The sequence below is a fragment of the Mya arenaria genome, chromosome 3, assembly GCF_026914265.1.
Source record: "Mya arenaria isolate MELC-2E11 chromosome 3, ASM2691426v1".
Classification (NCBI taxonomy): domain Eukaryota; kingdom Metazoa; phylum Mollusca; class Bivalvia; order Myida; family Myidae; genus Mya; species Mya arenaria.
This window is the reverse complement of record NC_069124.1, coordinates 88,089,917-88,117,869: the sequence shown is the minus strand read 5'-3', so window position 1 is coordinate 88,117,869 and position 27,953 is coordinate 88,089,917. Positions and strand designations below refer to the sequence as shown.

Here is a 27,953-nt window from a genome sequence, read left to right as displayed (position 1 = left end):
TGAATAGAATGCAAATTATGGGCCTTTATTATTTGACTAAGAAATTCTGGTTAAGGTTTTGCATGTAAGCACACATAGGTTAATACCTCAGCAATTACTTGATGGATTGCATTGATACTTTATACAATGGTACTCAACCATCTACTTAAATAACCAAGTAAGATAACTCCAGTTTGCATTAAATTATAATAATGGCCCCTTTTTTATTCGACATAGAAATTCTGGTTAAGGTTTTGCATGTTACCACATTTAAGTCAATATCTCAGCAAATATATCATGTATTGCATTGAAACATTAGATATGTATTCCCAGATAACACTTTTTTGAATAGAATGCAAATTATGGGCCTTTATTATTTGACTAAGAAATTCTGGTTAAGGTTTTGCATGTAAGCACACATAGGTTAATATCTCAGCAATTACTTGATGGATTGCATTGATACTTTATACAATGGTACTCAACCATCTACTTAAATAACCAAGTAAGATAACTCCAGTTTGCATTAAATTAAAATAATGGCCCCTTTTTATTCGACATAGAAATTCTGGTTAAGGTTTTGCATGTAACCACTTTTAAGTCAATACCTCAGCGAATACGTCATGTATTGCATTGAAAATTTACACACAGGCTCCCATCTATTTAACCTTCCTATTTAATCAAGTAAGATAACTCTATCTTTTATAATATATAATTGTTGCCCCTTTATTATGCGACTTAGATATTCTGGTTAAGGTCTTGCATGTTAGCACACATAGGATAATATCTCAGCAACTATTTGATGTATTGCATTGAGACTTTATACAATGGTATTAAACCACCCAACTTAATTGAATAACCAAGTTAGATAACTGTATTTTGCAAATAATGGCCCTTTATTATTAGACTTAGGAATTCTCGTTAATATTTTGCATGGAACCACATTAATGTTTATATCTCAGCACACCATGCATTGCATTGAAATCTAATCTAACTGAGTGATCCATGCATGTTTCGCCAAAACTTTTCAATCCTTACATTGAAAAGCGGCGGAATAGTCGAGTGCGCTGTCTCTGTGACAGCTCTTGTTATGATATTTTATAGACGCATGGGTGAAAGTTTTTCGGCATATGCCGGATTTTCCTGATCCAGAGGGGTCGTTTTTCTAAATCGTGTAAATCTTTTGAGATTTTCAGAGGGGGTTAAGGGGGTATGACCTAACTTCTCCTCAAAATTTTGATCATATTTTGCAGAGGTCAACAATAAGTTCGATTTCACAACCTCCATTTTTGCGATCCACCAGTTGGCCGCTTGAGCAAGTGTGTGTTTTTATTTCATTTACGGAGATAGCCGATCTTTTTGTTCGACTACGGCCAAACAGACTCAGTATGCAACCACATTCATCGAGAATCGCCGAATCGTAATTCCGACAAACGAGGTCGAGGAAAACCCTATATGTCATTCATGTGAAAGGATACTTTTGATTTGTTTACTCAATTTGCCCTCCAATAAAATAGCGTGTCTTTTATTACTTAAGGACCGCACAAAAAAATTGGCCGACATTGTTTTTATTAGCAATTGTCATTCAGTGCAGACAATTGTTGATCAATCAAAATAGTTCTGAAAAATGAAGTTTTTGCCAGCGGGTTTTAAAACAAAAGACTTAGAAAAGGAAGTAAAAAAAGGTGAAAGTGGGACTGTTTGTCTTGGGTTGACAAAAACGGTGATAGATGAGGAAATCACTCTGCCAATGGTTATCATTTGGCGAAGAAATCATGTGTAAAAAACAATCAGGTAGATAAAACTTATTTATTATAGTTTGTTGTTAGGGTGAATACAATTTTCTTATAAAAAATAATATTTTTGAATCATTGCATTTCACTAACAGCAATCATTTTAAAAACCATTTCCTGCCAATTGCTCTGTGTAGTGAAAGTCTAGGTCTTAAAGGTGTATTTAATCTGGTAAAGAAAAATAAAACATTCCTAAACTACTAATTTTAGGTTCTCCATGGGCCCTCCAAAGCATTAAAGAGGACTAAGTCTATCCAAGATCGGGTTGCAAATGTCAGGGCAATCATGAGTGAACACTGTTCATCATTCAGTATTGCAGAAGACCTGTTGTATTTTGCCAAAACTCTGATAAAAGACAAGAAGCATTAGAAAAAAATGTGGATGAAGGGTTCTGGGGAAAGGTTTTCAAACTTAAGAGCTTCAACTAACAAGATATCCAGCATTGAAAAGACTGGCTTTGTCATTGTTGACAATATTTAGCTGGCCATTGGTTGAATCTAGCTTCAACATCATGGATGACATTAGAAGAAGGACAGAGCATGCCTGAAAGTTGAAAATTATGAGGCTGTTGCCATCATAAAGACAAAACTTAGGAAGAAAAATGAAAAAAAACACCACTATGAAGGTTGATGCAAGGATGAAATGTGCATGTATAAATGCCTACAGTGGAAACAGAGCATTTTTAGAAAAAAAAGAAGCTGCTGCTTTCCTGCAGCTACTCAAAACTGAAACAGCAAAAAAGGTTGCTTGACTGGCCAAACAGACGGTGCTTGACTGGCCAAACAGACGGTGCTTGACTGGCCAAACAGACAGTGCTTGACTGGCCAAACAGACGGTGCTTGACTGGCCAAACAGACGGTGCTTGACTGGCCAAACAGACGGTGCTTAAAAGGAAAAGAAAAAAATGAAAGTGGTAGCAACAGTCATAATAAGTGGAAAAGAATCAGACTTGGTTGATTAATGGTTGTTAAAGGAGTGTTGACGATAGCATCAGTTTGAAATAGTACAAGTTTGTTTGGTCCAAATCTTAATTATTATAAATAAATAAAGAAATTCTAGCGTATACGTATTTGTGACTCATGTGTTATGTTATCATATCAAAATTTAAAGGATTCACATGTTGCTTGAATTTCAAAAAGTATATAATAGGTTCACTCTTATTATGCCCCCCTTCGAAGAAGAGGGGTATTTTGCTTTGCACATGTCAGTCGGTCCCTCGGTAGACCAAAGCTTGTCCAAGTGATAACTCAACAATTCCTTGACGTATGGTCATCAAACTTGACATGAAGGTTGGGCCTGACCAGTAGATGACCCCTATTGATTGAAGGGCTCATCGGGTCAAAGGTCAAGGTCACAGTGACCTTTAATGGTAAAATAATTTTAAAGCTTATCCGAGTAATAACTCAACAATGCCTAGACCTATGGTCATCAAACTTGATATGGAAGTTGGGCCTGACCAGGAGATGACCTGTATTGATTTTGGGGCTCATCGGCCCAAAGGTCAAGGTCACAGTGACCTTGAATGGTAAAAGGTTGTCAGAGTGATAACTCAACAATGCCTGCACCCATTGGCACCCTCATACTCGAATTGGAGGTTGGCCCTGCCCAGTAGCTGACCCCTTATGATTTTAGGGGTCATTGGGCCAAAGGTCAAGGTCACAGTGACCTTGAATGGTAAAAGGTTGTCCGAGTGATACCTTGACAATGCCTGCACCCATGGCTCTCAAACTTGACTTTGAGGTTGGGCATGACCAGACCCCTATTGATTTTAGTAGTCAAAGGTCAAGGTCACAGTGACCTTGAAAGCAAACTCGACAATTCATGGACCTATGGTCATCAAACTTGACATGAAGGTTGGGCCAGACCAGAAGATGACCCCTCTTGACTTTGGGGGTCATCGGCCCAAGGTCAAGGTCACAGTAACCTTTAATGCAAAAAGGTTAACAAATCTTATCCCAGTGATATCTCAACAATGCCTGAACCTATGATCATCAAACTTGACATGTAAGTTGGGCCTGACCAGGAAATGACCCTTATTGATTTTAGGAGTCATTGGGTCAAAGGTCAAGTTCACAGTGACCTTGAATGCGAAAATGTTTCAAGTGATAATTGGACAATGCCTGCACCCATGGCCCTCAAACTTGACTTGGAGTTGTGTCTGACCTGAAGATGACCCCTTATGATTTTAGGGGTCATCGGGTCAAAGGTCAAGGTTACAGTGACCTTGAACGAAAAAAGCTTGTTTGTGTGATAACTCGTCAATGCCTGCACCCATGGCCCTCAAACTTTACATTTAGATTTTTTGTGGCCAGCTTATGACTCCTATGGATTTTGAGGTCATAGAGTCAAAGGTTATTGTCATAACACACTCTATCCTCACATGAATGGTCATAATCTTAAAACTGCCTCAACAGCATCCAATGTCAGTGACAAATCAGCTGTCATTTCGGTCCATGCATATTTCATTCAATTGCCCATATAACCCTGACAACATGGTGCTCAGGGGGGCATAATGTTTGACCAACATCTCTTGTTTAATGATTGTGTCTATGTATGACAGTTATATGTACAATTTATGCTTGTTGATACATTTCCTACCAAACGAATCAGTTTAGGAATAAAATTCATTAATGGTACCATTTTCTTGTATTAATATTATTTTTCTTTTTAATCGTTTAGAAAATATAATCAAGCCTTACATTAAAGTTATTTAAGACAGGCTTCATTTTTATTTCATAGTTAATTCATACTCTGGAATGGCAATTTAAACGCTTAAAATTCTTAAATCTCAGGAGCCCCCTACCAGGGCTTTGCCTTGGACCCACCCTGCGGCCCCCAGCAAAATATCTCAGGTTTTTCAAAATTTCCCAACTTTCACCCATGTAGACGCGATATGCTTTAACCCGGAATCCCGATCGGAATAACTACTCACTTTTCTTACAAAACAATTTGTACATGAAGGATTTACCATATCAAAAATCATAAAAAAAAATCTGTCAACATACAATTATTTGGACTAGTGATGAGTCATGGAAATTAGACTTTTGAATGAACAAGTCTGAGTTCTTGTATTATTGCTTGACATCAAATTATTAAAAACCCCTGCTATATAAAATCCAGAATTTGAGCAGGCCCAGAAAGCATTTAACCATTGTAGGGCTTGCGGTCTTGTGCTAATTTCGACCTCTGGTGTTCCTGTGGTCATAGGTTCGGGACCAACCCACTTTGTACTTTTTTCCCAGTTTTAAAGATGCACTCTTACTCCCAAATAAGATTTACCACAATTAATACTGTTGTTTTAATATTCCAAAAAGGATTAATAAATGTCGAAAACAAGGGTTATTATGAAGGATACAGAGTTTAATTTGAAAGAAATGAGCATAAAACACGGTATTTCTACCTTATGAGACTATAGTAGACCACAGTAAATCTTTTAGCATTCACCAATCAATTAATATTTTTGCGCTTTCTGCTATTAAATAAACGGTTATTTGTTATCAGTAATTAATATTTTCCATAAATGCATTATTTAGTAAATAGTTAAAGATGTATGAGTAAAAAATGATGTTTGTTATACATGTGTAAGTATTGATTTTGAATAAGAGTGTCACTTTAATTTACTGATGTCAGAAGTTAAAGGCAAGAGTGTTTTGATTGGTATGAATGGGTAATAGGGAAGGAATGAGGTGTGTGGGTTAGAATCAGCCGCCTGGTTAGCTCACAGAACTTTTTCTGCCCATGTTTGGAAAAGGCCCTATATATTTTGGGAAAATTTGCATCGCGAAATATGGTGAAATTGGGAAAATTTACAGTTAACAGTGTGTATACCATGTGATAAATTGCGTCATAAATGCTACGTTGGAAGGCAACATTTTGCTTTGAATGAAGACTTTAAACAATGATAATTCACTATTTCTTAACCATTTTAAAAGAAACATAGCGCAGTCTATGCTGCTTACAGAATCTACCTTTGTTCTTTTACCAGAGCTTGATTGAGAGTTTAGTTTCTTAAAACACATTGACAAACCTTTTGAAACTACGGCCGTCTGACAGAGCACTGTCAAAACATTATTTTGAAAACAGGTATGTCAAAGTGTTTGATGAAACTACTCACCTTATCAAACTCTGGTAATAAAACAAAGGTGGTGCTCTTAAAGTGGCATAGAATGCCCTTTGTTTCATTTAAAATGGTGTACTAAAAGAATAGTTATCTTTGTTTTAAGCCTTCATGTTTATGAAAAATGTTGCCTTTCGATGTAGCATATATGGCGTTTTTATCACGTGGTATAGTCCAGACTTCCCGAAAGCCGTCGGACCGACGGACATGACCGGCAAATTTTGATCCAGTCCGACGATTTCTGAACAGAAATCAGTCCGACTGTCCGGCTATTTTTGATTCCCGGTGATCGGGTTTTAGCATAAAATCCCGGTAACCGGGTTTTAGCATGAGGGCATAACTCTATCTTTAATAATATATAATTTTTGCCCCTTTATTATGCGACTTAGAAATTCTGGTTAAGGTCTTGCATGTTAGCACACATAGGATAATATCTCAGCAACTATTTGATGTATTGCATTGAGACTTTATACAATGGTATTCAACCACCCAACCTAATTGAATAACCAAGTTAGATAACTGTATTTTGCAAATAATGGCCCTTTATTATTAGACTTAGAAATTCTCGTTAATGCAATACATGGTGTGCTGAGATATAAACATAAATGTGGTTCCAGGCAAAATATTGAAATCTAATCTAACTGAGTGATCCATGCATGTTTCGCCAAAACTTTTCAATCCTTACATTGAAAACCGGCGGAATAGTCGAGCGCGCTGTCTCTGTGACAGCTTTTGTTTTGGCAGTTGTGGGTTAAAGCCCAATATTTGGTGCACTTTTCCTCCCAGGTTTTACCTTAGATATCTTAAAACGTGTCTGAAAAGACCTCTAATAAGAAAATGATGTAATTCTTTCTGAAATGGTGATATTATTTTATTTTTTTGAATTACCAAGAATAGATAAGGGATTGGCTGTGTGGTTTTGTTTTCGTACAGTAAACAGCATATCCCCTGTCTACAGATATTGTGCAAACAATCAAAGATTTTTTTATGGCTATTGAGTGCCAAATGTATATTGATCAGATGAAAGAAAGATTTTCATTTGTTGAATTATTGCAAGAGCCAATCAGAGTGCATGTAACATATTTATTGCAATTCTGAACTAAGGCCAATTTTAAACAAAAAGGTGACCTTGATTTTTTTTATTAGTAGCAGATAAAAATATCTGTTAAGACAAGCCTGATGTTCTTCTGAATGTGCATGCATTACCTGTGTGTCTACATACTTGCAGGCATAGCCAATTTCAGAAAATGACGTAACTCTATATGGGAGAATATAAAATAGTCGTAACAGCTAACATTAGATCACTTACCTAGTATTAATATATAGGAATGGCTCAAGTTTCGGAAGAATTAGCAGAGATGAGTTTTGGTAAGTTTTTATTTAAAATTATTAGACTCGAGCTCTGCTCTAACTCTATAAAGTGCTACTTAAAACCAGAGATCCTATAATGGCTATATAACAGAGATCTGCAACATTATTGATAAACTTGTACAAGTGACATTGATTTTTCACTGTCTGCAATAAAACAATTCAGCTGGTGTAGCAGACAATTTGCCTATATCTACAGTTTGAACTATTAGCAGTGGTCGAAATTAACACAAGCCCACTAGCCCTGCACTGGTAAAATATGTTTCGGGCTTGCTCAAATTCTGAATTTTATATAGCAGGGCTTGTTCAAAAATTTGATGCCAAGCAAAAGTATAAGAATTCAGGCTTGTTCATCCAAAAGTCTAATTTCAAATACTGTATTAGTTTTTGGAACCACTTATTTCTCATGAAATTAATAATTATGCCGAATATATAAAAAATGTCTTCCTAGATATGTAGTGTGTGTGGGGGTAAGAACCTGCTGTCAGGTTAGCTCAATTGGTTAGAACACTGTGTTAGTGTAGTGGTGGTTCTGGGTTCGAGCCCAACACTGGGCGACCTTTTCCTCTCATGTTTACTTTATGGTACTGATGTCTGAAGTTAAAGGCAAGAATGCCTTGATTAGCCTGAAAGGGTTATAATGGAGGAGTGAGTGTGTATGGGTAAGAACCACTTGCCCGGTAAGCTTAGTTGGTTAGAGCGCTGTCATAGTGTACCAACGGTTGTAGGTTCAAGCCAAGGGCTTCTATAAACCGGCAATTTGCCGGTCTGGACATTTTTTCATTTTTTTTATAACTTCAGTCCAAAACGACTTAGTCAGTAAAAATTGTAATACACAAACATTGATGGGTCATTCACACATTCGAAACTACCCCGAATAGGTCATAAAAGTGTCTTAGTTTAGTTTATTTAATTCAATAGTTCATTAGCACAAACATTCAAGTTCATCGCCTTTACTCCTGGCGGTTACATTTTATTTACATACATGAGAAGAGCATGATAATATGATATCACAGTCTAAGTTACCATCAGACCAATGGGACCAGCTGCTTTTTCCGCTATGCTGATCACTCTATATCCTATATGTTAATTAGTAGACACTTGCAATTGGTCCAATCAAGTGTATTGGTAGGTCGCAGAAGACACAAATAAACAAATTATGTGTTAATTATGTGCTTGCAGCTATCCTGATTAAGTGTTAAAATCTGTCCATAATTTCACATGGCAATATGCAATGTCGTCGTCGATCATTACATGATATATCCGTTTGTTGATTACCAAACTGTTAAATTTAAATTATAATAAAGAACCATTGCTGGTTTAAAACGGTTTTAAAGATAAATACATTTGTCATTGTTAATCCGTGAAAGCATTAAGTTGCGAGGTCCAATTGAGGTCCCAAACTTTTAGAAGCCCTCTTCAAGCCTTATAGGGGCACACTTTTCCTCCCAGGTTAACTTTAGATGTCTTAAAATGCTGTCTGTGAAGATCTCCGATAAGGAAGTAATATAGTTCTTTCTGAAATGTTGATTTGATGACAAGTAATAAGCTTATTGACCATATTTCGTTGAAATACCAAGAATTGATAAAGGATAGGCTGTGTGTTTTTGTTTTGGTGCATTGCACAACTTATCCATTGTCATAAAAACAATGAAAACAAAACTTGATGGTAATTTGATATTTATTTCATGGATATTTCGTGCAAAGTGTATAGTAATAATTACATGAAAGGTGGATTTTCTTTGGTTGTACCTTGTAACATAATTACTGGATATTGTTCTTCTTCCAACTTTTGCCAATTTTAAATAAAAGAAATAATAAGGTAAGGTGACCTTGATTTTTTTTGGAAATCAACATGACTAAAATATCTTTGAGACAAGGACGTCTTCTGCATGTGCATGCCTTACATGTAGGGGCATGTCTACATACTTGCATACCGCCATTTTCGGAAAATTATTTAAGTACCACTCAGAACATGGGAAAAAATAAACTTTTTATTGATTGCAATAATAATAAAAGGGAAAAAGAAAAGAACCTCAAGCATGTTTATTTAAGAACTTAGAAAAAGTGACACTTTTATTACCCATCATGATCCAACAGGTCTGACAATTTGGGTAATGGAAGGAATGAAGAATATTTATTATGTTTAATCTATTTTCTCAATTAATCTGAAAGTAATCCTTTCTGATAGTAAGCATGTTGTTTTAAGGCCCCCTTTCAAAGAAGAAAGCAAACTCGACAATTCCTGGACCTATGGTCATCAAACATGACATGAAGGTTGGACCTGAATCTTGACTTTAGGGGTCATTGGGCCAAGGTCAAGGTCACAGTAACCTTTGATGCAAAAAGGTCAACAAATATTCTCCCAGTGATATCTCAACAATGCCTGAATTATGATCATCAAACTTGACATGGAAGTTGGGCCTGACCAGTAGGTGACCCGTATTGACTTAAGGAGTCATTGGGTCAAATGTAAAGTTTACAGTGACCTTGAATGCAAAAATGTTTTGATTGATAACTCGACAATGCCTGTACCTATGGCCCTCAAACTTGACTTGGAGTTGCATCTGACCTGTAGATGACCCCTTATAATTTTAGGGGTCATCGGGTCAAAGGCCATGGTCACAGTGACCTTGAACGAAAAAAGCTTGTCTGTGTGATAACTTGTCAATACCTGCACCCATGGCCCTCAAACTTGACATTTAGGTTTTTGGTGACCAGCTTATGACTCCTATGGATTTTGAGGTCATAGAGTCAAAGGTCATGGTCATAACACACACTTTGATTGGTCCTAATCTTAAAACTGCCTCAATGGCATCTAATGTCAGTGACAAATCAGCTGTCATTTCGGTCCATGCATATTTCATTCAATTGTCAGTTTTCTTCCTGTGTTGTATATTTGTGGAAACAGCTGCAACAGGCCAAAGCTTTAGAAAACATCAATATCTTGGTTTGATCAGCATGCACAAAAAAGACAGTATGATTTATTTTACATCATAAGTGTTCTATACATACAATATGTGTCACTTTCCTTTTCTTCCGAACCAATACCACTGAAACACAAATTTCGGCTATACATTGTACCAGTGTTTTACACAAAGAGTTTTTTTTTCAACAAACTTAGGTGTCCTCACAATAGAGAATCTACAGGTGTTCTTCGGGTATACATGTTGAAAGTTCTGGTTGAGTACTAGCCGTTATGAAATTGGTGTCCTGTATACTCAAGTTATAAGCGCAACTAGAATTGGGCCTTGAACGTGTTGAGTCAAAGACAGCGTGGAGCCTTATGAGCAAGAAAAAGTCTAAAAAGATCTTTTATATATGTTTTGTCTACTTCTTTTTGTTATTTCAGCTGATTTATTGAAAATTGGCCTGTACAATCTTTGTTTACTACAATCATCTGTTTTACCCATGAACAAATCTCATTTAATTATATAAATGATATACAAAAAATATAAAGGTAAATCAAACTAAATCAAACTAAACTTCGTACTGGCCACTTTTAAAACATACCCCTTATAAATAAATATATATATTTTTTAATTTAAAAACAAAATAAGATTAAAATATGAACTAACCAAACAAGACAGCTTTTTCGTAAATTGGATAGAGGACTGAATCTTCAGCAATATTTGCATGACAAAATTGCGACATTTAATCTAAACTTAATTTATATGGAAAAAAAGCAGAGTAGAAATGCATGCTCCTCAACAAGAACCGGTATAGTCTATAGTAGACTAGATTTCTTGGCTATTGGATTTCATGTTATTTTTTGTCTGGAAGGCTTACAGAACATAAGTCTGATTCAATTCAGCAGGCTAGTTTCATCACAAACCATCTGAAACGGAAATACTGTATCAAATTTGAGCCTTAAAATCCAGATCAACCACAAATACCTGCTTCAATGCAGAAAACTGCATATTATCTTGTTTTAAACTTCTTTAATTTCGTAGGTGCAATGTTTACTTTGACACCATTGTAAAACACTCTTGTGTACATTCAAACCTGACATAACGAGGGAATTAAATAAAAACAAAATCTCTCAATGCTCGTTTTTGTTACATAAAAAAATATATTTTGGCTCATGAATAATGGTCATTTCCTGTTTTAAAAACATACATGTATGTAATGCTATAAGACTTAAAATTTCAGCCATAACATTAAATAACTTTAAGTTAGGTATATTTATTTACTATTTTCAGGAGAGGTTTACACCTCAGAGAAACTGGGTTCAGATGAGACCGGAGATGGCACGGCTGAAAAGCCTTTCAAGTCCGTGCTGGAGGTAAGATACTTGTTATTTGTGGTGAAACATAAAAACAAATGTTTAAGCAGTTCTATTATAGAGTATATTTTTCAATGGCTCTATAGCAAACTTAGCAAAGCCAACTTGAATAAATCACATTCACATTGTCATTTTGCAATGAAAACACAGTCAATTTGTACTCCCCCAAAAGCAGTTTCAGAAAGTAAGATTTCGTCTCTTCAAAGACATTCATTTGTAACTGTGCCATCATTGTGAGCATTATCTAAAAGTTTGAATTAATCAGTCAGTTTCTGTAAAACCATTGCCTGCTGTACGAGTATGTATGCTTCACAGGGGTATGAGCCCGCCTCTTTAATAGCTGGTTCCTGATGATATGTCAAAGTATATGTCAAAGTATATGTCAAAGCTCTGTCCATAATGTCAGGAGGCGATCAGCTTGTGATGGTGCATTTGATTTGAAATTCACTTGTCAAATTTTGTTGGACTTATATTTACGATCATTCAACAAATACTTGAAATGCTAATTTCACTTGCAAACTGTAGTACCAGTGTCAAAATCAGTCTGTCAGCGATGTTAAAAATGAAGTTAAAAGTATCATAAACTTGACAGTCCTGATGAACAAGTGTGATATAGATCCATAAATAATGAACTGTTTGCAGCAAATTGGTGAATGTCTGTGTGTATGTTGCAGGCATTGCGGCAGACTGATGGCAAGGAGCCTTTGCCGAACATCTTTGTGGACGGCAAGGAGGAAGGCAAGGTATAAAGCATCTGCCCGATATATTTTAAATAATGATATGTTTATTGTTTGAGAAAAAATCTATTAGACTTCCTTGAATTTAGATAATATTGAAATAACAGTTCATGTAGAATATTTAAAGATTAAAATCAAGCAGTTGATAAATTTCATTATTTTTTTAATGAATAATATTTTACCAAATTATCCATCGGACTATTTGCGGATTTGTGTGAAGTTTATTTTAGCACATAAGAATACCAAAACTGTGACAATTTCAACCAGTTTATCACCTTTGGAACAATATGGTGTGAGTCATTTCCACATAGTTGGAGGTATTGCTATATTTTAAAGTACTTGAACCTGTTTACAACTGTTTTGTTGTTTACATGCAGAAATATGAGCCGCTAGCGAAGGCTCAGATGAAGAAGCAGAAGAAGATCTGGCAGAGTGAGGCAAACAAGGCTGCTGACAAGGCCAAGAGAGATGTATATACTGAATTATTGTGCTTCATTAATATCAGCAGAGTTTTGTTAACAATAATTTCCAATAGCCAATTGGCCATCACCAATTATTTGGGATAAGTTTTATTTTGGTCTTATTGATTAATTTAAGTTATTTCAAAATAATGTAACTCATTATTGGTAATTGAGGTATGTTTTGTGTACTGCTGGTGTTGTTTCTGTCCATCGTTTTATACACATTATATGGTACGTTTTTCAAAAGTATGATGGGCTGTGAAGAAATAGTGGTGACTGTGAAAAATTTAAAGTTTGTAGCCATATTTTCTATTATGCAGATCTGACGTTTATCATTGTATCCTTTTCCATTTGAGTTATGTCTTTGGTAGTGTATAAGCCAGAAATTTAAGAGAAGGTTTAGCAAAAAAGGACAGATTCTTCTTTGTCATGAAGGGACAGAATCTTCCTCATAAAGGGACAGGTTCTTCCTCATGACGGACCAGTTTTTTGTCATGACGGGGCAGGTTTTTTGTCATGACGGGGCAGGTTTTTTGTCATGACGGGGCAGGTTTTTTGTCATGACGGGGCAGGTTTTTTGTCATGACGAGACCAGTTTTTTTGTCATGACGGGGCAGGTTTTTTTGTCATGACGGGGCAGGTTTTTTTGTCATGAAGGGGCAGGTTTTTTGTCATGACGGGACCAGTTTTTTGTCATGACGGGGCAGGTTTTTTGTCATGAAGGGACAGGTTTTTTGTCATGACGGGACAGGTTCTTACTCATAAAGGGACAGGTTCTTACTCATAAAGGGACAGGTTCTTACTCATAAAGGGACAGGTTCTTACTCATAAAGGGACAGGTTCTTCCTCATAAAGGGACAGGTTCTACCTTAATGAAGGGACAGGTTCTACCTTAATGAAGGGACAGGTTCTTACTCATAAAGGGACAGGTTCTACCTTAATGAAGGGACAGGTTCTTACTCATATAGAGACAGGTTCTTACTCATAAAGGGACATATTTTTCCTCATTAAGGGACAGGTTCTTTCTCATTAAGGAAAATAATCATGCTAAACTTGAAAGCCCCTTTTCCTTCTTGTCATTGTTGTATTAGGTAAGGACATTTTAATTCAATGTGTTCTTGTAAATGTATCTCAACAACATTGTTTTACAGGATGAGGATGCTGAGCGTCGCGAGAAGAACTTGGAGGAGGCCAGGAAAGTGGTGCTGACCCAAGACCCTGCTCTGCCCACACCCAAACAGGTATGATTTCTCACCCTGCAAATACCCATACAGAAATGACACCTTGCCTGCCCTACCGAAACATGTATGGGACCTCGCCCTGTCTTCACCCAAACAGGTATGAGACCTTGCCCTGTCTTCACCCAAACAGGAATAAGACCTCGCACTGTCTTCACCCAAACAGGTATGAAACCTCGCCCTGTCTTCACCCAAACAGGTATGAGACATCGCCCTGTCTTCACCCAAACAGGCATGAGCCCTCGCCCTGTCTTCAACCAAACAGGAATGAGACCTCGCCCTGTCTTCACCTAAACAGATATGAGACCTCGCCCTGTCTTCACCTAAACGGATATGAGACCTCGCCCTGTCTTCACCTAAACAGGTATGAGACCTCACCCTGTCTTCACCTTAACAGGTATGATACCTCGCCCAGTCTTCATCCAAACAGATATGAGATCTCGCCTTGTCTTCACCTAAACAGGTATGAGACCTCACCCTGTCTTCACCTTAACAGGTATGATACCTCGCTCTGTCTTTACCTTAACAGGTATGAGACCTCGCCCTGTCTTCACCCAAACAGGTATGAGACCTCGCCCTGTCTTCACCTAAACAGGTATGAGACCTCGCCCTGTCTTCACCTTAACAGGTATGAGACCTAGCCCTGTCTTCACCCAAACAGGTATGAGACCTCACCCTGTCTTCACCCAAACAGGCATGAGACCTCGCCCTGTCTTCAACCAAACAGGTATGAGACCTCACCCTGTCTTCACCTCAACAGGTATGAGACCTAGCCCTGTCTTCACCCAAACAGGTATGAGACCTCACCCTGTCTTCACCCAAACAGGCATGAGACCTCGCCCTGTCTTCAACCAAACAGGTATGAGACCTCACCCTGTCTTCACCTCAACAGGCATGAGACCTCGCCCTGTCTTCAACCGAACAGGTGTGAGACCTCACCCTGTCTTCTTCTCAACAGGTATGAGACCTAGCCCTGTCTTCACCTCAACAGGTTTGAGTCCTTGCCCTGTCTTCACCTAAACAGGTATGAGACCTCGCTTTGTCTTCACCTTAGCAGGTATGAGACCTCGCCCTGTCTTCACCTCAACAGGTATGAGACCTCGCTTTGTCTTCACCTTAACAGGTATAAGACCTCGCCCTGTCTTCACCCAAACAGGTATGAGACCTCGCTTTGTCTTCACCTCAACAGGTATGAGACCTCGCCCTGTCTTCACCTCAACAGGTTTGAGTCCTTGCCCTGTCTTCACCTAAACAGGTATAAGACCTCGCCCTGTCTTCACCCAAACAGGTATGAGACCTCGCTTTGTCTTCACCTTAACAGGTTTGAGTCCTCGCCCTGTCTTCACCTCAACAGGTTTGAGTCCTTGCCCTGTCTTCACCTAAACAGGTTTGAGTCCTCGCCCTGTCTTCACCTCAACAGGTTTGAGTCCTTGCCCTGTCTTCACCTCAACAGGTATGAGACCTCGCCCTGTCTTCACCTTAGCAGGTTTGAGTCCTTGCCCTGTCTTCACCTAAACAGGTATGAGACCTCGCTTTGTCTTCACCTTAGCAGGTATGAGACCTAGCCCTGTCTTCACCTCAACAGGTTTGAGTCCTTGCCCTGTCTTCACCTAAACAGGTATAAGACCTCGCCCTGTCTTCACCCAAACAGGTATGAGACCTCACCCTGTCTTCACCTCAACAGGTATGAGACCTCGCCCTGTCTTCACCCAAACAGGCATGAGACCTCGCCCTGTCTTCACCTAAACAGGTATGAGACCTCTCCCTGTCTTCACCTCAACAGGTATGAGACCTCACCCTGTCTTCACCTCAACAGGTATGAGACCTCGCCCTGTCTTCACCTTAACAGGTATGAGACCGTAGCCTGTCTTCACCTTAACAGGTATAAGACCTCGCCCTGTCTTCACCTTAACAGGTATGACACCTCACCCTGTCTTCACCCAAACAGGTATGAGACCTCACCCTGTCTTCACCTCAACAGGTATAAGACCTCACCCTGTCTTCACCTCAACAGGTTTGAGTCCTTGCCCTGTCTTCACCTAAACAGGTTTGAGTCCTCGTCCTGTCTTCACCTCAACAGGTTTGAGTCCTTGCCCTGTCTTCACCTCAACAGGTATGAGACCTCGCCCTGTCTTCACCTTAGCAGGTTTGAGTCCTTGCCCTGTCTTCACCTAAACAGGTATGAGACCTCGCTTTGTCTTCACCTTAGCAGGTATGAGACCTAGCCCTGTCTTCACCTCAACAGGTTTGAGTCCTTGCCCTGTCTTCACCTAAACAGGTATAAGACCTCGCCCTGTCTTCACCCAAACAGGTATGAGACCTCACCCTGTCTTCACCTCAACAGGTATGAGACCTCGCCCTGTCTTCACCCAAACAGGCATGAGACCTCGCCCTGTCTTCACCTAAACAGGTATGAGACCTCGCCCTGTCTTCACCTCAACAGGTATGAGACCTCACCCTGTCTTCACCTCAACAGGTATGAGACCTCGCCCTGTCTTCACCTTAACAGGTATGAGACCGTAGCCTGTCTTCACCTTAACAGGTATAAGACCTCGCCCTGTCTTCACCTTAACAGGTATGAGACCTCACCCTGTCTTCACCCAAACAGGTATGAGACCTCACCCTGTCTTCACCTCAACAGGTATAAGACCTCACCCTGTCTTCACCCAAACAGGTATGAGACCTCACCCTGTCTTTACCTCAACAGGTATAAGACCTCGCCCTGTCTTCACCCAAACAGGTATGAGACCTCACCCTGTCTTCACCTTAACAGGTTTGAGACCTAGCCCTGTCTTCACCTCAACAGGTTTGAGTCCTTGCCCTGTCTTCACCTCAACAGGTTTGAGTCCTTGCCCTGTCTTCACCTAAACAGGTATGAGACCTCGCCCTGTCTTCACCTAAACAGGTATGATACCTCGCTTTGTCTTCACCTTAGCAGGTATGAGACCTCGCCCTGTCTTCACCTTAACAGGTATAAGACCGTAGCCTGTCTTCACCTTAACAGGTATGAGACATCACCCTGTCTTCACATAAACAGTAATGAGATCTTGCCCTGCCAATATCCAAACAGGTTTGACACCTCGCCCTGTCTTTACCTTAACAGGTATGAGATAATGCCCTGTCTTCACCTAACCAGGTATGAGACCTCGCCCTGTCTTCACTCAAACAGGATTGAGACATTGCCCTGTCCACACCCAAACAGGAAAGAGACCTCGCCCTGTCTTAACAGCTGTGAGACCCCGTCCTGTGTTAACATGTGTGCGACCCCGACCTGCCTTAACATGTGTGAGACCCAGACCTGCTTTAACAGGTATGCGACTTTGACTAGCCTTATTGGGTATGAGAGCCTGACATGCCTTAAAAGGTGAGAGATGCCGGCCTGTCTTAACAATTGTGAGAACCGGACCTGCCTTAACATGTATGAGACCCCAACAGTCCTAACTATCAGGTAACAGGTATCAGACTCTGCCCCTTACCCCTTACTTAAACAGGAAAGTCCCCCCCCCCCCATTCCCTGTCTGTACATGCCCAAACAGGCTTCTACTCTGTAAAGGTTTTACAGCCACTGAGGCTTAATTTCAGTGCTTTTTAGTGACATGCTTCACTTATGGTCAGAGGTGACTCTATGTATCTTGCAGATCAAGATTCGTGCTGGTGTGAAGACACGCAGTGTGCGTGTGAAGGTGTATGGCTGGGTTCACCGACTGCGACGACAGGGGAAGAACCTCATGTTCCTCGTGCTCCGTGATGGCACAGGCTTCCTGCAGTGTGTGCTTTCAGATATATTGGTACGTGCATATACACACTGTTACCATCACTTGTTTTTTTGGATGAGTGTGTTCTGTGATTAAAAAAAAAATGATCGCAAATTCAATGTAGCATGAAAAAAAGTTAAATTTTTAAATAATTATATCAGGATCAACACTGCACCTGATAATTTATCGGAAAAGAAAACAATACACGTAGGTATAAAAGAAAAAAAAAATTGTAACATTATTTACCATAGGTCAAATGATTATCCAAATCAGGATGCAATTTAATGTAACCAATGGCAACATTACCCCTTGCATACAATATTAACGACAAGTTTTCCCCTGACAAAACACAAGAGGAAAGTAAATATGATATTTTTTTTGCAAAGATTTTTTCAGAAAACTGTACTTAAAGAAAGAATTCCATTTCAAACAGTGTACATGTGTATTTGTCATTGATGAAAGGTTTATTTGTGCAATTCTGCATTAAATGCTTATAAATGTAACATATCTATATGTGATATATTTCTAGTGCCAATCGTACGATGCCCTCACCCTGTCCACCGAGGCTGCTGTGTGTCTGTTTGGCGAGATAAACGTGGTCCCAGAAGGAAAAACAGTATGTACTAACTTTCGACAAGCAGTCAGCTTCAAAGCTGTCTGTAAAAGTCTTACACAAAAACATAAACATGATCAAACAAGAGTTGATTTCAAGAGATAACAAGGTATCAGTTGGGCAGATATGCTAGTTATATCATGGAACCGCTGGAAATAATGTTGAATTTGAAGCCTGGTGAATCCACATAATATTGGTATATATTATAAATGTCCTATGATTTTCCTGATATTCTATGTGACAACTGCCTACGCAATCTAGAGATACGTTCCTTTGAACATGTTTTTTACACTTGTAGCTGTATTGGACTTTATAATATTGCAGTTCTCTTCTTCCATCCTTGTAGAGGTATTACTCTGATATTTGGTACACATTACCACCATGATGTTAGTTAGTAGTAGTTCCCAATTTTATTTTTCATGACACTGCCTACTCATCTAATAGTTTGGTGCCCAGTTTTAAAGATACCACTCTGATTCCTGGTTGTCAGTTGAAGCCAAGTTGTTAATAATCATTTGCTGTTTAATTTAATTATTTCTATAAATCAAGCCCTTCCTTGTTTTAGAGTTATGTTTTGCATTGACATTCTGGCAAATAGGAATAAATTTCTGTAAAATAATCATAAAACATCTCAAGTTTATCATTTCTCATGTTTATCATTTCTCATGTTTATCATTTTGAATGTTTATCATTTTGAATGTTTATCATTTTGAATGTTTATCATTTTGATATTTGCCTGAATCAACTAAAAAAACCTGTGTCAAGTGCTTTGCGAGGGCCATGGGTAATAACTACTCCCGTGATAGCTTTAGTATAAATGGAAGTTTCCACTGTCTAGGCACCAGAAGGGCACGAGATGAAGGTGGACTACTGGGAGCTGGTTGGGTCCTCACCTCCAGGGGGTGCTGACAACCTGCTGAACGAGGAGGCCCATGTAGACGTACAGCTAGACAATAGGCACATGATGATCCGCGGAGAAAACGTGAGTACAATATATTGAATAATCTCTTAATATATAATTTTGTCATTTAACTACATGCTACATGTATGTATTTTGTAACTAATTTTCATATGATGTGTCCAGTTTACCATTATCATTTCACTTTTATGTCATAAAATAGAGAAAAATGATAATATTTGTATTATAACCTGCACTCCTTTTAATTGCAGACAACAAAGGTGTTGAAGATGCGGTCAGTTGTGATGCACTGTTTCCGTGAGCACTACTTTGACAGAGGATACTATGAGGTTACCCCACCCACCCTGGTGCAAACACAGGTGGAAGGGGGGTCTACGCTCTTTAAACTCCCGTACTTCGGGGAAGAGGTATGAGCACAGAGTCATTTATTTCAACTATTGGTTAACAGATATAGCTTCTTTGGTTATACCAAAGTTTCTGTTTGTTAGTTGAAATGATATGAGACCCCGTCCCACTTTCTATTTAAAGCAAAATGTATCAGACAAAAATCCTGATTTAAGAAAGTGCATTATGAAGTGTTTCTGTACATGACATACAATTAATGACTTCAAAGAATGAGACCTGTTCTATACTGTGTTAAGATGGTATACTGTGTTATGATGGTATACTGTGTTATGATGGTATACTGTGTTATGATGGTATACTGTGTTAAGATGGTATACTGTGTTATGATGGTATACTGTGTTATGATGGTATACTGTGTTAAGATCGTGTACTGTGTTAAGATAGTATACTGTGTTAAGATGGTATACTGTGTTAAGATGGTATACTGTGTTTTTGTAGGCTTACCTAACCCAGTCGTCCCAACTTTACCTGGAGACCGCCATACCAGCCATGGGGGATGTGTTCTGTATAGCTAGCTCTTACAGAGCAGAAACCTCGCGCACACGTAGACATCTGTCAGAGTAGGTTAACTAAGACACTTAACTTCTTCAGTATGATAATGTACATTGTATGCTCAAATCATCCATCCAGTATTGTATGTGGTTGGAAAAAATCTCAGTTTCTTAAAAACTTTTTTAATAAGTATTGTATTTATTAAACGTCTTACTTGTACAACTATAAGAAAAGTTATTCACTGCTTTCTGTATTGTTTCTATCAATGAGTTAACATTTGAATTTGGACAATTTAGAAACTGAAAAAAGCCTTGATGATTCTACAAATGCTAAATGTTTGTTATTGTATGTAGGTACACCCACATAGAGGGAGAGTGCTCATTTATCTCATTTGATAACCTGCTAGAGCGCCTGGAAGACCTTGTTTGTGACGTCGTAGACCGTGTCCTCAAGTCTCCGTATGCCAACATTGTGTATGAGCTCAACCCTGTATGTAGCCAGATTTATACACACAGGCACTTTAAATTCAGTTACATTACTTTTCTAAGATATCTCAACTTCCACATTATACTCATTGTGTTCCTGCAAAGGCTAAATGAATTTCCCCATGTGTTTCATTCCAATGCTACAGTCACAGATTAAAGATATGATGTTAAGATTACGTCATAGTGTCCTCATAGCAATTTGACATTCAAGATTTTGTAGCAAATTGAAATTGAAGTTCAAGTTGTAGTTGAAACAGAAATTGAGGATCTTTTGTTGCCTAGTTTACCCAGTGATTTACACACTCACTTCTTACCGGATCGGTCATGCAAGGTGCATGTGAGCAAGTTTGTGGTCATCAAGCTAGACAAATGGGTTTTGTTTGGGTACTGCGGTTTACCCCCACACCCAAGACCACAATTTTGAGCCAACAAGAATGATTTAGCATTAGTCAACATAACATTCTTCCAAATCAATGTAAAAATGTTTAAACTATATTTTCTTATGGTGCATACCATTTTGATAATTATCAACATTTTGTCTGTCCTTTTCAGGATTTTAAAGCCCCGAAGAGACCTTTCAAAAGAATGGCTTATACAGAGGCTTTGGAATATTTGAAAAAGAACAATATAACAAAAGATGATGGATCATTTTATGAATTTGGTGATGTGAGTATTTGATTGTACAATCACGTTATGTTAGTGTCAATTTCTGTAAACATTTTGCTCTCCTCCAATTCTATTTTAAAATGAAAACCAACCTCGGAACAAAACCATAAATATATGCTCTTCAATGTTTTCAAACAGATGAAATACCATCATTAAATATCGGTAAAATCCTTTCCATCTTAGCTCTGTAAATTACTTTCCTATATTGATGATTAAACGCATTAAGTTAAGAAATACACATATAGCAATGTTTATTATTCAATTTTATGTTTATAACTTTCAACCTGGTTAATTTTTATATAAGTATTTATTTTTTTAATAAAATCTGAATTGATTCAGCTAAAAAGTTACTTCAAACACAGTCAGTGTTCAGTAACATATTGAATTATTGAGATATATGGCTTCTATGTTAACAACTATTGACTGTATTATATCTCATGCACCAGGATATCCCAGAAGCCCCGGAACGTAAGATGACGGACCAAATCGGGGAGCCCATCCTGCTGTGCAAGTTCCCAACAGAGATCAAATCCTTCTACATGCTCCGTTGTGAGGACGACCGCAGACTCACAGAGTCCGTAAGTAAACAGCTCTGGCTTCCAGTGAAACACTTCAGATAATGGTTTCTAATGTGTCCTTTAAAATGACAATTGTTTTGTATCTTTAAGGAAACATGCCATTTCTAAACAGATAACTAATGTCCACTGTTTATGTGTATGTAGTTTCTAATGTCCACTGTCCATGTGTATGTATTTTCTGATGTTCACTGTTCATGTCTATGTATTTTCAATGTCCACTGTTCATGTCTATGTATTTTCAATGTCCACTGTTCATATGTATGTAGTTTCTAATGTCCACTGTTCATGTGTTTGTATTTTCAATGTCCACTGTTCATATGTATGTAGTTTCTAATGTCCACTGTTCATGTGTATGTAGTTTCTAATGTCCACTGTTCATGTGTATGTAGTTTCTAATGTCCACTGTTCATATGTATGTAGTTTCTAATAGTTTCTAATGTCCACTGTTCATGTCTATGTATTTTCAATGTCCACTGTTCATATGTATGTAGTTTCTAATGTCCACTGTTCATGTGTTTGTATTTTCAATGTCCACTGTTCATATGTATGTAGTTTCTAATGTCCACTGTTCATGTGTATGTAGTGTCTAATGTCCACTGTTCATGTGTATGTAGTTTCTAATGTCCACTGTTTATGTGTTTGTATTTTCAATGTCCACTTTTCATATGTATGTAGTTTCTAATGTCCACTGTTCATGTGTATGTAGTTTCTAATGTCCACTGTTCATGTGTATGTAGTTTCTAATGTCCACTGTTCATGTGTATGTAGTTTCTAATGTCCACTGTTCATGTGTATGTAGTTTCTAATGTCCACTGTTCATATGTATGTAGTTTCTAATGTCCACTGTTCATGTGTATGTAGTTTCTAATGTCCACTGTTTATGTGTTTGTATTTTCAATGTCCACTTTTCATATGTATGTAGTTTCTAATGTCCACTGTTCATGTGTATGTAGCTTCTCATGTCCACTGTTCATGTGTATGTAGTTTCTAATGTCCACTGTTCATGTGTATGTAGTTTCTAATGTCCACTGTTCATGTGTATGTAGTTTCTAATGTCCACTGTTCATATGTATGTAGTTTCTAATGTCCACTGTTCATATGTATGTAGTTTCTAATGTCCACTGTTCATGTGTATGTAGTTTCTAATGTCCACTGTTCATGTGTATGTAGTTTCTAATGTCCACTGTTCATGTGTATGTAGTTTCTAATGTCCACTGTTCATATGTATGTAGTTTCTAATAGTTTCTTATGTCCACTGTACATGTGTATGTAGTTTCTTATGTCCACTGTTCATGTGTATGTAGTTTCTTATGTCCACTGTTCATGTGTATGTTGTTTCTAATGTCCACTGTTCATGTGTATGTACTTTCTAATAGTTTCTCATGTCCACTGTACATGTGTATGTAGTTTCTTATGTCCACTGTTCATGTGTATGTAGTTTCTAATGTCCACTGTTCATGTGTATGTAGTTTCTTATGTCCACTGTTCATGTGTATGTAGTTTCTAATGTCCACTGTTCATATGTATGTAGTTTCTAATGTCCACTGTTCATATGTATGTAGTTTCTAATGTCCACTGTTCATGTGTATGTAGTTTCTAATGTCCACTGTTCATGTGTATGTAGTTTCTAATGTCCACTGTTCATATGTATGTAGTTTCTAATGTCCACTGTTCATGTGTATGTACTTTCTAATAGTTTCTTATGTCCACTGTACATGTGTATCTAGTTTCTTATGTCCACTGTTCATGTGTATGTAGTTTCTAATAGTTTCTTATGTCCACTGTTCATGTGTATGTAGTTTCTAATGTCCACTGTTCATGTGTATGTAATTTCTAATGTCCACTGTTCATGTGTATGTATTTTCAATGTCCACTGTTCTTGTATATGTAGTATCTAATGTCCACTGTTCATGTGTATGTAGTGTCTATTGTCCACTGTTTATGTATGTGTAGTTTCTAATGTTCACTGTTCATGTGTATGTAGTTTCTAATGTCCACTGTTCATGTGTATGTAGTTTCTAATGTCCATTGTTCATGTGTATGTAGTTTCTAATGTCCACTGTTCATGTGTATGTATATCCTCATGTCCACTGTTCATGTGTTTGTTTTTTCCAATGTCCACTGTTCATGTGTATGCCCAGGTTGACCTGTTGATGCCGAGCGTAGGGGAGATAATTGGTGGGTCGATGAGGATCTGGCAGTACGAGGAGCTCATGGAGGGGTTCAAGCGAGAAGGGATAGACCCCACAAACTACTACTGGTACACAGACCAGGTATGCCCTCTGAAATATCTAAGCCACGTTAAGAAACAATGTAATGTATATTGTTTTAATTTTGCCTGGGCATATTTTTCAAACCTATCAAAAAGAGCCCAAAACTAAAGAGTAATGAAAAAATGACCGCCAAAATGAACAATTTCCAGGTTGTGTATAATTAATTACAGAAGTAGCACTAGGATTGTTTCTGGCCTACTCTACTGGAGACAAGTACTACCTTAAGACTACTAGAGTAACTCAACTGTGTATTTTAAGGTTACATAAGATAATTACAAAACTGATCAAGTCTGAAACAAAAAAAATATTGAAATATTAGGTGTTATATCATCCTAATTTTTAAAATGACTAAATATATCCTTTGTTTATCATAGATATGGAAGTTGTTTCTTCTTAACCTGATATGTTTACAAAAATCTAAAGTTGTTTTTCAGGAATTAAACATGAAGTTATTCACTCTAGATTGATTTGAAATTGAATTGTACAGATAAATTCCGATAATTCAATTATTTGTTTTCTTCATTGTAATTAGAATGGTCTGTTTTCTACCTTTGATTTTTAAAGGCAATATTTAAGCCAGTAATATTATATTGGAATACTTGTGTTCCAGCGTAAGTATGGCACGTGCCCACACGGGGGTTATGGCCTGGGTCTGGAGCGCTTCCTGTGCTGGATACTGAACCGCTACCACATCCGTGAGGTCTGCCTCTATCCCCGCTTCGTTGATAGATGCAGGCCGTGAAAACTTTCCTGCAATACAGCTACACAGCAAGTGCGAACTGTTATCAATGACAGATAATCAGAGTGTGTGTGTGGATAAACATTGTACCTTTTGTATTAGAATCATTGATTTATTAATGAGTTGATTATGTGTGGATAAACTTTGGATCTTTACCATTTAAAATATTGATTTATTGATAATCTGAGCTTGTGTGGATAAACTTAGGATATTTACTTTTTAAAATATTGATTATCTGAGTAGGTGTGGATAAACTTTGGATCTTTGCCATTTAAAATATTGATTTATTGATAATCTGAGCTTGTGTGGATAAACTTTGGATCTTTACCATTTAAAATATTGATTTATTGATAATCTGAGCTTGTGTGGATAAACTTTGGATCTTTACCATTTAAAATATTGATTTATTGATAATCTGAGTATGTGTGGATAAACTTTGGATCTTTACCATTTAAAATATTGATTTATTTATAATCTGAGCTTGTGTGGATAAACTTTGGATCTTTACCATTTAAAATATTGATTTATTGATAATCTGAGCTTGTGTTGATAAACTTTGGATCTTTACCATTTAAAATATTGATTTATTGATAATCTGAGTATGTGTGGATAAACTTTGGATCTTTACCATTTAAAATATTGATTTATTGATAATCTGAGTATGTGTGGATAAACTTTGGATCTTTAATCATTGATGGCTTTGCAATTTGTAGTTATTAACTAATGCACATATGTTAAGATAAGACTAATTAAGGGTCATGTGATATATGACAAGAATCATAATATCTACGTAATAGAAACTAACTCAAATCACAGTAACACAGGTTTTAAGGCAAATAAAGCTTATTTCTAACTGTTCAAACATTAATACGGAAAGCTCAGTGGGTAAGTATAATTGAACATGTATGAAGAATTTTAATTTTAATTTTAATAAGAAGTCATGAATTATAGCTAGTTTACAAACACTGCTTTAGTTTTTTTGAAGGAAAATTTGATTGCAATGTCATTGAATCTCATTTCCACTCTTGTTATTGTTTTTTGCCAACCAGTCATAATAACACCAAGATTAAAGACTTAAATAATGAAGTGTAAAAAAATTGTATTTATTAAGTTGGTTGTTCTGTTCTTAATTTATCACAAATATGATATGACAATGGCATGTATTTTATCATTGAATAAACACAATTACTGGCTTTTCTGTCATCTTTTTCATGGAAGACATTGGTGTAATATTTCACAGTATATCTTATTTAGGGCTATCCCCCAGGGGGAAAGCAATTATTTAAATAGTGCAAGGGTGAGTGTGTTTTTTTGCTAATTTGGACCTCAAAAGGGTAAATTTGCTTCTGAAGGGTGGGTGGAATAATTTAAGAGTGTCTACCGCCTGGGTGTTTTATGTTTAATTGGAATAGCCCTTAGTTGATATTTTGTTTATTTAGTTATGTCATTTCCTGGTTTTAAGAACTTTCGCTTCCTGTTTTGGCAAAAATTGAGTCATCAGAACATTTGATGAGAAGTTGAGTGCAAACACTTGGAAATGTGTTCAATATGGGTAGATCTGCACAATTCATGCTTAAAATGCTATTTTTATCAAGGTTCAGCTAAGATACCACATATTGGCCAAAATGCCTTTAATTTGCAGGTGCGCGGGCGCTTGAAGGACAGCCAGTGGGAAGGGGACACCTGACATCAGATTGAGCTAGTTATTGGTCTATTTATGTTTATTGGACTAATTGAACGTTTTTTCCTTAAAGGAATGACATCAGCATTACATCATTCTACATTTGTAGGAATCCTTGCAGTCCTCAATACATGTACATTGTTTTATATTATAAACTGTATATGAATTTCAATGGGTTTCAATTTATTTCACTTGTTTTTTTGTGTGTTTTGAGTATAAATGATAACAGTTGAAGCCTGCAATTAGCTCAGTCAAAATCTGGCAAAAGATGTCATAATATAGCTCAGTTAAATAGCTGACAGAAGATGTAATATCAGACCACAGTTAAGTAGCTGACAAAAGATGTCAGAATACCGGTAGAGCTCAGTTAAGTGGCATAATATGTCATAACAAGTGAGATAAATAGTTGACTGAAGATGTCATAACAGGGCTCAGTTAAATGGCTGGCAGTAGATGTTATCATTGAGCTCAGTTAAATAGCTGACAGTACTGAGTAGGTGTAATCATAAGGGTCAGTTAAATAGCTGGCAGAAGATGTAATCATAGAGCTCAGTTAAATAGCTGACAGTAGATGTCAGAACATAGCCCACAGTTAAATGGCTGACAGAAATTTTCATAATAGCTCACTTAAATAGCTGGCAGTAGATGTCGTAATAGAGCTCAGATAAATAGCTGGCAGTAGATGTAATAACAGAGCTTAAATAAATAGCTGGCAGAAGTTGTCATAAAAGAGCTCAGTTAAATGGCTTGCAGTAGATGTAATAATAGAGCTCAGTTAAATAGCTGGCAGAAGATGTATTATATAGCTCAGTTAACTTGTTGACAGTAGATGTATTAAATCAGCTCAGTTTAATAGCTGTCAGCAGATGTCAGAACAGAGCTTAGATAAATATCTGACAGAAAATGTCATGATAGAGCTCAGTTAAATAGCTGGCAGCAGATGTGATAATAGAGCTCAGTTAAATAGCTGGCAGCAGATGTGATAATAGAGCTCAGTTAAATAGCTGGCAGCAGATGTGATAATAGAGCTCAGTTAAATAGCTGGCAGCAGATGTGATAATAGAGCTCAGTTAAATAGCTGGCAGCAGATGTGATAATAGAGCTCAGTTAAATAGCTGGCAGCAGATGTGATAATAGAGCTCAGTTAAATAGCTGGTAGCAGAAGTGATAATAGAGCTCAGTTAAATAGCTTATAGTAGATGTACTAACAGAGCTCAATAAACTGACTGGCAGTAGATGTACTTACAGAGCTTAATAAACTGGCTGGCAGTAAATGTAATAACAGAGCTCAGCTGGCAGAATATTTATTAACAGTTGGAGACTACTTAGCTCAGTTAAAAAGCTAGTACATTAATTTTCGCTTAAGAAATAC

At 37.4% G+C, this 27,953-nt stretch overlaps 1 protein-coding gene across 4 annotated transcripts in view; it reads left to right on the top strand.

Annotated features, from left to right (window-relative positions):
* Positions 1-26,093, top strand: part of LOC128227353 (asparagine--tRNA ligase, cytoplasmic-like) — a 33,501-nt gene extending 7,408 nt beyond the window's left edge. Inside the window, exons 1-16 of one of the 4 annotated variants that reach the window (XR_008259801.1) lie at positions 7,054-7,254; positions 11,457-11,539; positions 12,214-12,282; positions 12,654-12,746; positions 13,889-13,978; positions 17,614-17,763; positions 18,260-18,346; positions 19,182-19,325; positions 19,514-19,669; positions 20,106-20,227; positions 20,513-20,648; positions 21,197-21,310; positions 21,757-21,888; positions 24,030-24,161; positions 24,772-25,091; positions 25,144-26,093. Coding sequence is in view for 3 of the 4 variants with exons in the window: in XM_052937797.1 (XP_052793757.1) it covers positions 7,215-7,254; positions 11,457-11,539; positions 12,214-12,282; positions 12,654-12,746; positions 13,889-13,978; positions 17,614-17,763; positions 18,260-18,346; positions 19,182-19,325; positions 19,514-19,669; positions 20,106-20,227; positions 20,513-20,648; positions 21,197-21,310; positions 21,757-21,888; positions 24,030-24,161; positions 24,772-24,903 (1,680 nt within the window). In the remaining variant the exon portion in view is untranslated. Of the gene's footprint in view, positions 1-7,053; positions 7,255-8,885; positions 8,924-11,456; positions 11,540-12,213; positions 12,283-12,653; positions 12,747-13,888; positions 13,979-17,613; positions 17,764-18,259; positions 18,347-19,181; positions 19,326-19,513; positions 19,670-20,105; positions 20,228-20,512; positions 20,649-21,196; positions 21,311-21,756; positions 21,889-24,029; positions 24,162-24,771 lie in introns of those variants that run through there. The other 3 variants (XM_052937797.1, XM_052937799.1, XM_052937798.1) reach the window with 3 other exon arrangements.
* The last annotated feature ends 1,860 nt before the right edge of the window (positions 26,094-27,953 follow it).